At 45.5% G+C, this 12,483-nt stretch overlaps 1 protein-coding gene across 1 annotated transcript; it reads left to right on the forward strand.

The window, feature by feature from the left end:
- Positions 1-1,148: 1,148 nt before the first annotated feature.
- On the forward strand, positions 1,149-3,476 carry LOC103631056 (B3 domain-containing protein Os03g0120900). Its single transcript, XM_008652066.2, has one exon. The coding sequence runs from the start codon at positions 2,054-2,056 to the stop codon at positions 3,035-3,037; it is 984 nt and encodes a 327-aa protein (XP_008650288.1). The 5' UTR covers positions 1,149-2,053; the 3' UTR covers positions 3,038-3,476.
- Positions 3,477-12,483: the final 9,007 nt, after the last annotated feature.

Genomic DNA, 12,483 nt, shown 5'->3' on the forward strand with positions numbered 1-12,483 from the left:
GTACATAAAATTATTCTGTATTCTTGGTCTAATTAACAACCTTCGGATAAGCACGCGCGCGGAAGATTTTTCGCAAACCACGTCAGCCGAAGACATAGGACAAAAGGATATATAGATTGATCTTGTGTTGCATATATGCACGAAGGTGATCTTGTGCGTAGCATATCTTTCTCAAATTAGTGAGCAATGCAAATTTGTCTCTGTAGACCGATTGTGTGTGCGCGCACGTGTACGTGGAGCCTGTTCATCCGTGTTCCGTGTCTTTGACTCACTATTGTCACTGAAATTTATAGCTAATATTTTTAGGGCTTTTGTTTGAGAGAGGGTAATAGATGAGCTAAAATTCCTTTACTATTTAAAATTGAATAGTAAATGAATTTTAGCCCCTTCATTCCCCCGGTCTCCGAAGCATGCCCTTATTAAGTGTTAGATGTGTGACCCCAAAAGGCCTAGCATAAGGCGACTTTGGATCTCAAGATCTGTCTAACTAGTCTCTTGGATGTGCTTACCAGACTATATCTATCTATCCTAGACTTCACTGAGTTTATAGAAGACTAGTGTCGAAATTTGTGGCTCTAGATAGATATATTATAAAAGATATATTCCATGACGAATCTACAACTCATATTTATATATTTGTTTAGTAATACTGATATTTTTAATAAAAAAGATTAAATTGAAGATGGTTTGATGCTAGGAGGAGTAGCACCTTAGCATACATATATTTTTTTCACTGCATATTAATTAGTAATAAACTGCAAAACAAACTATACATCCGTATCTATATAAAAATACAATAAAATAACACGATCGAGATTCAAAGTGCCAATCCAAGTGGTATATATATACACTTTAAATAACCACGCCAAGATAGTGAGCGCGCACAATACATATAGTATAGAGTACGTAGTATAACTATACTACCTGAGATACCCATGAATAACATGGTAATGCTCAATTTGCAGGCAAGGCAACAACTGGCATTTTGGGGCTCATCACCTGCCTAACTCACATAAAGGCTCCGCCTATGGCATGACAAGGACAAGCTCACATGAGCTCAACCAGATAATTCGTGGAGGAGGGGCCCACCCTCTCTCATCCCCCTATACTACCTAGCCCATCTCATCTCACCCCTTTAAAAAGCAGGCTACTTGTATTGTGCCTACCCTCTCCTCTCACGCTCTCTCTCTCTCCGCCCCATGGATGACGGATACTCCTACAATACAAGTTGTAGTAGTAGTAGTAGGGGTACTGCATACCTACACAGTGACAGGGAGATGGAGGTCGATCCCAAGCATCCATACATCACATGATACATGCACACACATGCTTAGCTGCAAAACTGCAACAGTTATTAACAACACTACTACAGTGGGTGAGACTGATTAGGTAATATAAGTACTAGCTACTAGCTAGGAAAGGAGGAGGCCAATTCAATTACCTTTGGTTGCAAGCCAAAAAGTAAGTATCCATCTCCTTTCCCTTGTCCCACCAATGCACAAGAACCTTCATAGTACTGCTACTGCTACCACACTCATCACATCTCCTGCTACTCTTCTTACCCAGCCACTGCTCCTCCTCCTCCTTCTTCTTCTTCCTCCTCCGATCCCCTAGCTTGATTTGAGCCTGCAGGTCGCTAGCACACCTCCTCCCTTCCGTCCTCATCAATCCATCCCGCGCGCGGGCCGCGTAGCAACCACAGATCCGCAATAACAATCCAAGAAATTAAACCAAGCTGAACCAAACCCTGAAAATTCCCCAATTCTAAATTCTCCCGATCCGAAGCCATCCGCTAATACAAAAAACAATCCCCAAAGTCGTATAACTAACTATGGTAACAGCTGCACCTCCACTCTTCGCCATCCAGTAGTAGCGTGCCATAAACAAAAAGTATATCAGGCGCCACTGGTCAAAGTAAAGTCTCAAGGCGGAGGCGGTAGCGGCAGCAGCGTCGATCGATCGGCCGGCGTCTACGGCCTACGTTCGACCTGCCTCGACGGACGGCCGGCCGGCTCGATCTCGACCGATCGCCGGTCGTCGATCGGAGAGATCGATGGAGTTCACCGCTCCCCCGCCCGCGACCCGGTCGGGCGGCGGCGAGGAGAGGGCGGCTGCTGAGCACCACCAGCAGCAGCAGCAGGCGACGGTGGAGAAGGAGCACATGTTCGACAAGGTGGTGACGCCGAGCGACGTCGGGAAGCTGAACCGGCTGGTGATCCCGAAGCAGCACGCGGAGAGGTACTTCCCGCTGGACGCGGCGGCGAACGACAAGGGCCTGCTGCTCAGCTTCGAGGACCGCGCGGGGAAGCCCTGGCGCTTCCGCTACTCCTACTGGAACAGCAGCCAGAGCTACGTGATGACCAAGGGCTGGAGCCGCTTCGTCAAGGAGAAGCGCCTCGACGCCGGGGACACCGTCTCCTTCGGCCGCGGCGTCGGCGAGGCGGCGCGCGGCAGGCTCTTCATCGACTGGCGGCGCCGACCCGACCCGCCCGTCGTGCACCACCAGTACCACCACCACCGCCTCCCTCTCCCCTCCGCCGTCGTCCCCTACGCGCCGTGGGCGGCGGCGGCGCACGCGCACCACCACCACTACCCAGCAGCTGGGGTCGGTGCCGCCAGGACGACGACGACGACGACGACGACGGTGCTCCACCACCTGCCGCCCTCGCCCTCCCCGCTCTACCTTGACACCCGCCGCCGCCACGTCGGCTACGACGCCTACGGGGCCGGCACCAGGCAACTTCTCTTCTACAGGCCGCACCAGCAGCCCTCCACGACGGTGATGCTGGACTCCGTGCCGGTACGGTTACCGCCAACGCCAGGGCAGCACGCCGAGCCGCCGCCCCCCGCCGTGGCGTCGTCAGCCTCGAAGCGGGTGCGCCTGTTCGGGGTGAACCTCGACTGCGCCGCCGCCGCCGGCTCAGAGGAGGAGAACGTCGGCGGGTGGAGGACTAGTGCGCCGCCGACGCAGCAGGCGTCCTCCTCCTCATCCTACTCTTCCGGGAAAGCGAGGTGCTCCTTGAACCTTGACTTGTGAAGGCATGGCAGCCGGAGAAGCCGCGTGGTCGTCGTTCTCCTACTCCGTACTCGTACGATCTATCTCTACAGCAGCAGCCTACTACTACTACTACTTGCTCCCCGGCCGGCGGCCGCTTCTGGCGCCACTGCAGTGCACTGAAGACGGCACCAACGGTCGTCGTCGTGGAGAGTGAGGGGATCGAGATCCAATCCAGTCCAAGTAAACAAAGGCGGCGGCGGCGGTACGTGGCCGGCCGGTGCAAGTAAGGATCGATCGAGCTGGAGTGGAGGAGCACTGCGCTGCGCTGCACCAACAAGTCTTCACTCGTAACCCGTATATAGCTCATCTCTCCCAATTTCTTTTTAGCAATTCCGGTGTGAAGGGGGAAACAAGGAAATTAAGAACAAAGCAGCAGCAACAAGTTATAAAAAAATGATTTCTTCTTCTCGATGGTTAATTTGTCGCCTCGATTTGCCTTTCTTGATTTCCTCGTCTGCTCGAATTCTTCTTTTTGTTCCGCCTCCTGGAGGGGAGACCCTACTGATTTCTTGCATTTCTGAAAGATAATAGCGCCTTGTTTGAGCATGCAAGACCAGGGGCCTAGGAAACACTGTGTGTGTGTGTGCTCTCTCCGATCCCCACATATGATAACAATTGCTAATATGCACAGCATGATCATGTCAGTAGTGAGGGGGTTCTCCTAGTTGTGAGGATCGGATGAGAGGGCCGGGGGCGACAAGTGTGCTTTATTGTACTGCATGCATGTATTGTGCGCATGGATTGTTCTTGCTGCGGTGCTTTGGGCAGGCTCTCCTTCCAAAACACCTCGGCTGTAGTGAGGAGAGGGGATCAAGCAGGTGCCTTTAAAATGTGGGAGCTCCTCAGCAGCAGCCAGAGGTCAGAGCCATATGCCAGAGCTCAACGCAGCTGCCATCCAGATCTCTATATCTCTTTCTCTCTCTATAGGACAGACAGTTATGGGAGGATTGGAGGTCAGATCCTAAATCCTTCTCCTATCCTATCCTATCCTTCACAGCAGAGGTTGATCTACCTTGGTAAGCTTGCTTGCTCATCCTCTATCTCATTCTCTCTACTAGCTACGCGCATATACTGTTCCACCCCTGGACTTGGTCCGCGCATTTGTCTCCCGGCCTGGCCTGTGCCATGCGCACCTTCCCTGCTGCTTCTGTTACCGCTGTTTCTTCTGCACCAGCAGTTCAGTCCTGTCGCCGCCTGCTACACTGGTGAAGAGCATCAGCAGGCATGCACATACGAAACACGAAAGCTAGTAATGCCAATGTTTGTGTATGCCATCCCAGCCTTTCTACAAGCGAGACTTTTTAAAGGGGGAAAAAAAAGAGGGCCGGGGAGGGAGGGGGGCGAGCTGGAAAGCTTGCATTGCCTACAGGAGAGCTTCTTTTTCTTTTCTCTTCTTCCTGCTGGACGCTCAGTTTTTTCCCGCTCGGTCACAGTAAGAGAGGAAGATATATAGAAGAATCTCAGCATGCATGCTCACATTGCGTGTGTCGTTGCACAGTGCATATACTATAGCTAGCAGCATTGCAAAAGGCAATACAAAGAACTCGTTAACATGTGGGGCCGGCCGGGGAACAAGAGCTCGTCATCACATCACACAATGCAAGTGTTACTGTACAGTGTACTGAGTAAGTAGTATATATGCTTTGAAGAACCATGTTAATCTGGGTCTGACTTCGACTCATTTCGGTACCCGTACGTATATATATACATAGCTAGTGTCATGCGTAGAGTTCATGGCTCCCAGTCCTGAGAGGGCTCCGTGCATTGCATGACAGCATGAGCAGGCTCTGGCATTGCTCAGTGTCACTCATTATTAGGCCTTAATTAGTGCAGGGGCCGTACGCTAGCTGTTCCGTCCCTAGATGATGTAAGATTTTTGCTGGTAATTACGGTTCTCTCCTTGGTTTTAGCAGTCCAGTCCCAACACGGGATCATGAGCTCGTAGTTTTATTAGCACTTGGACACTCGCTGCATATATATACTCAGCCATTTTCCGTCACATATAATCTGAGGCATAGTGGTTTCCTTCCGATCCTTCCTATCCTTCCCGGCCGGGCATTCTTTATTTGTTATTCCAGGAGAGCGTCAATATTTTTAGCACATATACATGTGCATTATTATTCTTTGTTTTTTTAAAAAGCTTCCAGTACTAGTATATATGTTGCCTGAAAAAACTACCAGCACATAACGATGGTTAGTTACGACCCACACGTGCATGCGTGTGAGATATAGATCGACTTGCGAGATGATCTTGTCAATTTGGTATATGATGTGCACAAAAATACAAACGTGTCCTGGCTTGGAACCGTTTTGAGTGTGTAATCTCTCATGTTTTTTGCATTAGAAAGATGAGGAGTTGAGGACGCATGTATGGTGATTTATATCTTGCATTCATATCCAAGCAGACTCTATGTGGTAAACTCTCATGGTTCGATCGGCTGCAAATATTAATTCAAATAGCCTCCTGCTTTCTGAGCCTTATTAGTTGTTTTCTATTTTAATAAACAGAAAAAAATAATGCTGTTACTGTTAGCAGCTGGAGTTTGTTTATGTACATGAGTTCTTGAGTCCTCTAAGTCTAGTGATCTCTTTTCAAGGGAACAAAATAGTCTGATTATTATATACTCTGAACATTGTATCTGCATTTATTCACAAAAACAACGATGCTATTTTACTTCCAGTGCCACAAACTAGTAGCTGCTGCCTGCTGGTACTAAAAACGAAATGGCATTGATATACTATATAGTAGTTTGCTACTGCCTTGTAATATAGTGCACGATGACAACTAGTGCTTAGTAAATCTTTTAATTAATTAAGGTAGCAATGTGTTTTCTTGTCAACTGTTAATGCTTATTTGTTCACAGTAAGCATTTTCATTAAGAAGATCATTCCATGAATACATAGTTCATTTGCCTTAAATGTAGACCATCAAATTATTATTTTTTGATTGATCACATGAACTTGTTGCCATAACAGAAGTAAACATATGGAAGAAATACTGACAGTCAGCACACGTGGGATTGGGTTATCTTTGATTTGGTGGCGTGGGGAGATCATGTACCACACTTCATAAGAATAATCTATATATTAAGAATATTTTTCGTTTTACATATCAAATTGAGTCACCGTTACTGAAGTACTAGGCTAATTTGTTGCATATACATGTTGGAAAATATTAAAGTAATCACTTTAAGGGTATAATTATAGGGAATTGCAATTGGAAAGAATTAAGAGGGACTATCATCCATAGCTACGGTGTATATGTGTAGCTAGCGATCGGATCAGTGCACTGCTTCTCATTCCAAGCTTATTAGCATGAGATTTTCTTTATCAACCTTCAAAAGTAACCACTGAATATAACCAAAGACTAGAGAGCCTATAAAATTTGGTACCTCCGGTATATATATTTATCAAACTCAATTATTACTTATGTTTCTTTTCAAAGACCATAAATAATCTCTCTTTCATCACAAAATAAATAAACATCTCTATTGGAAATGAAGCAAAGAGGGCAATAATAATATATTATGCTGTTCCAAGTATATATGTAGTTCTCATGAAAAACATGAAGAACTTAAATGGGAAACCAGAAACGTCCTCTTCATGTGAGTTGGGATCTTCTTCCCTCAAAGTTTCCATCAATGTCATGAAAGTGAAGTGTGAATATATAGGTGAGTATAGATACCTAGCTAGCTAGCCAATGTCCACGAGCAAGACAACGACATGCTGATCATCTTGCCCTTCTTCCTTTAATTTGCCTTTTCTTGTGAATCGATGGATACTGCATACTCCCTCCATCCTACGATAGCTGTTATTGTCGTTTTTTGAGGACTCAACTTTTATTAACTTTGACAAGATATGTAAAAAAATTATTAATGTTTACTATATGATTAATATCATTAAATAGATCTTTGAATCTATTTTTATAACAAACTTATTTTACGCTAGTAGAAAAAGGCTCAAAGCATGCGGTACGATATATTTTTAGAGACGGGTGGGTGGGCCAAGGCATCTCCTTAAATAAAATAATTTTTTCTGTTTTTAAAACCTGTTGTATGTTTCTGAAAATAATTTTCACTGACGGTTTTATTACGCCGATCGCCAGTGGAAATCGATTTCCACTGACGGTTTTCTTAGCTCAACCATACTCAGTTACTCGTATATAAAAATAATGATTTCTACTGTATCCTAGCACTTGAGGTTCTAAAAAGCGCCGGAGAAAATATGTTCACAACCGCTACTATAAAGCTTCTGTGTACTAGTGTTAGAGATATAAATGTTACTAATATTTTATACAAATCTAGTCAACCTTGAAAAACTTAAGCGACATGGACACCGTCGCAACAACTGTTTTAGAGGGAGTGTATGGTGATCATAAATAATGACGACCGTGTGAATTTAAGACACTGTGCTCCATCATCCAAGCCTATTAGTGTCTTCATGTTTTTTTGACAGATCAAGGGCAGAATGTTTCTGTTTGGCACTGCGCTGGCTCTAGCTCTTAGCGACTCTTGCCAGTTGCCACGAAGCCTTACCAAACATGACCTCTTCTAGCTCCTCCTTATAGTTTTTGCCTTAAATTATAACAAAATTGCCATTAAAACTGTTTATATAGAACATCTTTCAAAATGGCTCCACCTCTTCTTTGTAGAGCTCTTGGGGGCTTAAGCTTCCACCTGGCAGTGGACTGTTCTGTAGTAGTCATATGAAGCCTTTTTTTATCGTTCATCCATATAACTATAAGCCAGTGAAGCTACTGCTTTCTACATCACCCGTTCACCGACTTTAGCTTTATTGGTTGCTATAGCAATAAACTAGAGCTGGCTAAAGCTTCACTAAAAAAGGATGTTTTCAAATGGGAATTGCTTTGGCGGATGTGAAATACCGTACCCACCAGAGGATTGCTTATATTTGTGTCTATATTTTGAATGTCAAGAATGCTAATATAGATGGAAGGAAGGAGCATTTGAATGTGAATGGGTTTAACCTTTTTATTTATATACATTCCCACAGTATCAAGTTAACTGTTGTCCTCCAAATTTAATTCTAATATATTTTAGACATGTACAACCTAGATTATGGTACGGTTCTCCACGCAATAAGAAACTCATTCATACATCATATTGTATCTAATCCTTGTATCTTATTTACTAGAACCATTCAAGATAGAGACATTCATGTGAGTTGTATGAGTGGAATTGTACTTAAAGAATCGTGCAAGAGACATTCCTTTACCCTTTTTTGCACTTACCCCTTAGATACCCCTTAAGATACGAGTCATTTATATGGGTTGTAGGTTCCCTTATGCATTTATTCATGGATCACTAATCATGTTGTTGTCAGAAGGGGGAAATACCACATACTAAGGCCACCTCTAGCAGACTTCCTATATCACACTCTCTATTATTTCAAACTCCACTATGTAAATTGTATGGTCATATGCATGATTTGCTGAACACGGTCTAAATAGGTCATGGGTGCGAATTGAAACTCTCGTTTTGGGACTGATATGATCTGTTATATATCACGATTACAACCTATTTATAGGATTGTTTCACCTAAGCTCATTTTAACATAAGACATTTTGACGATATATAAAATAACACGAATGGACTCAAAGGGTAGTCTGGGTAGGTAAGCCCTCGACTACCCTGGAATTTGGTCCAAAAATAAACCACTCATGTTTAGACCCAAAGAAATAAATCTATGTAAGTTGCAACCTAATTTGATGAATTTAAATGCATTATGAGACATTTTGATGATTTTCTTGCTTAGACTATATATTTCCAGCAGCTTACCCATCCACATATATTAAAACTTCATTCTGTAAACAGTGCAGTGTACAGTGCAAAACAGTGTTTTTTGTGACCTTATAGGTAAACTGCTGGACACAGTCTTAGATACCGAATTGGTGGAAATCGTCATATATATGTGGTACCGAATTATACATGTTATTACATGTCAATTGTTTTTATTCTCCACTGCTCTAGCTAGGTTTAAATCTGGGATCTGCCACTGAAAATAACTGTAGAAGGTGCATTATTTTAGGACAGATCGAGCTGGGAGCAAAGGATCCAGTTGGTTGATGATGAAGACCACGTACCAATGCAGTCAGATCGAGCAAGGGGGGATTACTGTACGTGCCGTGCCTATTGCAGGCGTCTTTTTTCCTGGCTCCATCACGGTGTGCCTCTGCATGGACCATCCTATAGGAGCTAGCTAGCTACAATACGGGGAGCACGCCGGAGATAGTACTACTATACTATATACACGTAACGTACGTACACACACTAGCGACGTGCTGTGGGGCTCACCCTCCTTCGCCCTAGTTAGCTAGCTAGCTGGAGGACCAACGCAGGAGTTCAAAAGCAAAGCGGCAATGAACGACGGGCCGGTCGCCTTTCCATCTTGCATCACGCCCACGCACCGTGGTGCTAGTACTAGTATACGTATATATACCTACCTAGCAGCAGTGCTGCTAGCTGTTGCGTCCGGCCGGCGTACCGCTTACGCACAACGACCGCCGGCGAGTGTGCTCCGGCGGCCCCGCCGGCATGGCTGCAGGCTCTGGCTAGCTACTACACTAGCTTCTCAACGTGAGCGCGCGCGCCGGGCGCCGATGATCATCAGCTCACTCATAGCTAGTGGTGCGCTGTTGCGGCGCGGGCGCGTGGCCGCCGTCGTCTCTCTCTCTCCCATATGATTTGCTAGCAGCATGGCAAATAATGCGCGTACTACGGCCCAGTTCAAAAGCGCTTTAGTCAGCTTGACACGAACAGTACAACGCAAAACCGTCAAAAGGAACAGTATTTAGAGCTCCGCGAGAAAGCTCAGAATGGTGGATCCGGTCCGGAGATAATATATACTAGTAGCAAATAGAAAGGGGAAATAAAGCAAAGGCGATAAAAGGGGGAACTGGGGGTGGGTAAAAGAAAGATCTTGATAGGAGCTGTGCCTTCTATCTATAGTATTTGGACATAGCACAAACACAATTTATATAATACCAGTGCCGACACAACACATGTCTGGTGCCGTGCTTGGCCCTCCATCTCGACACGATAGGCTGGCACGAGCGCATCACGATTAGCTGGTCAGCACGATTAGGTACGGCTTAGACCAATTGATAGTCTGTAGATGATTGTGATATGTATATGTGATTGTGAATTGTGATTTGTTATAGTTTTAAGCATAATAAATTCACTTTGTAATGGTATACATGTTCACTAAAATAGTATATATGATCTTAAAGATCTTCTACGTTTTTTGAGCTCTCAAAGTAAAATAGTATCTGGGATGATACGGACACTATTAGGTGTTAGTGTCGTATAATAGTGGCACAGCACGATTAGGCACTGTAATGTAGTGCCTGGAACGATGACTGGCACAGCACGATTACTAATAGTGTCGTGCCGAGCAGGCGTTTAGCCATCTATACTTTGTCCCTATGACACCCCCCTGTTTGCCCGTGAGCTTCTTCGCTGCGGGTTGCTACGCCTTTAGTTCGGTTGCTGCTGCGTTTTTATATTATTTTGTCTATATAGATTATAGTTGCAGCATTTGCGGTCGTAGGACAGCCGAACACGCGTGAATCACCAATGTACTTATAATATGCTAATTACTCACATATCTACATGTATATAAAGAAATATATGTATTTCTACAATTCTACCTTTTCCGTCTGTATATATATACAAACATTAAAACATAAATATACACGTATGTACGCATGTACATTAATAAAGTATATTTTAATAATGTCCAATAATATAGTGTCTGGTCGCTTTCGGTATGGTCTCCATCGCACACCCTGATCGATATGATGATGAGGTCATTTTGCCGCCCGTGTAACCTGAGCCTTCCCTGAGGAATCCATACACGTGCTCCAGTACTGTTGGCGCCATTTTTTTTCCTAGAGCGCCATGCATGTGCTGGTTTACATGCCTAATTAAAACTACACTCGTGGTCCAGTTTATTTATACACGCCGCATCGACGTAACTATATGCTCGCAGACTAGTATAGACTAGTCAAACAAAGCTGCTGTCTGAGTAAGCATCGAAGCTAGCCTTGTCGTGTGTGTGTGTGTAGCACTGTCAAACTAGCACACATCGCTTGAGGTCAACATGTATACTTTGCGTGCGTGCGTGCGTGCGTGGATCGGGCGACGTGTCACCACCCGTTCCAGACACACACGTCCAGGATGAAGACGGTTAGCCGGCCGGTAGCCGCCACTGCAACAAAGGATTACATGAGGAAGAAAGCATTAGGCATGTATCAGGAACATGCAAGGCTGGCACATGCAGCAGCCCACAGCGTAAGCTACAGTCTACACAGGAGCTGAAAACGGCTGGCTAGCTACTACGCACAGCCGATCAGCTGGAACTGTGTTGCTAACGTCCAGACACTGTGCACTGGTACGTACGTGTGAAGCGGACGTGTGTGGTGCCCTGATGCGTGCCCCTTCCACAAAAGCACGTAGCTGCACGCGTGTGGCTAACAGAGACATCTGTGTGTGTACAGTAGTAACACTGTACCGCCGTGGCACTGGTATACTGTGCTGGGTAAGGAGTGTAGATCCCAGCAGGCAGCTGATCGAGCAGACGATCCTATTATTAAAAAGGCCAGCTCGGATTCGACACGCCTGGAAATTATTATTGAGTAAGTTAAGACCGGATCCAGTGTGGTGGTCTTTATCAACCACCACGTTAGTTATCTACCGCACTATTAATCGTGGGTAGAGCCTTTATCGTCAGCCTACAATTACCACAACGTCACATTAGTTATTCTTTTACAGATTTTTATTTATAATAAAACACGACGTTTTATTAGGAAAAAAACATCAAGCACATAATTTATAAAACTAATTCAAAAAGTTACATTACTTGAAAATTTTTAAATAATACAAATAAAAAGTACACACTACAAGAAAACGTCAAATGAATGTCAGATAATTAAAGAGTGTCGGGGCCGACACTCTTAATCGAAGTAAAAGTGTGGGTTTTGCTGCACCGACACTCCTAATTTAAGAATGTCGGGGTCCCGATAAAACCGACGCTTTTAATTTAAAAGTGTGGGTTTTTCCATACCGACACTCTTATGAATGTTACCATAAATTCCCCAATCCTATTCTACAGCCGCCGCGCTTCTTCTATCCTAGCACACTGCCCGCCGTCCAGTACTCAGTCGACCGCCGCCGTCTCTCCTAGTCTAGCCAGCGGCGTGCGGCCTCGCCGAGCCAGCGTGGGGCGGGCGGCCTCGCCAAGCAGCGCGCCACCAAGCAGCGCCGGGCGGCCGAGCCAGCGGCGGGCGGGCGGCCGAGCCACCAGCGCCGGGCGGACGAGCCAAGCAGCGCCGGGCGGCCTCGCGCAGCGCCCCGCCAAGCAGCGCCAGGCCGAGGCAGCGGCAGGCGGCAGGCAGGCCCCGCCAA

Source organism: Zea mays, chromosome 1, assembly GCF_902167145.1.
Source record: "Zea mays cultivar B73 chromosome 1, Zm-B73-REFERENCE-NAM-5.0, whole genome shotgun sequence".
NCBI classification, from domain to species: domain Eukaryota; kingdom Viridiplantae; phylum Streptophyta; class Magnoliopsida; order Poales; family Poaceae; genus Zea; species Zea mays.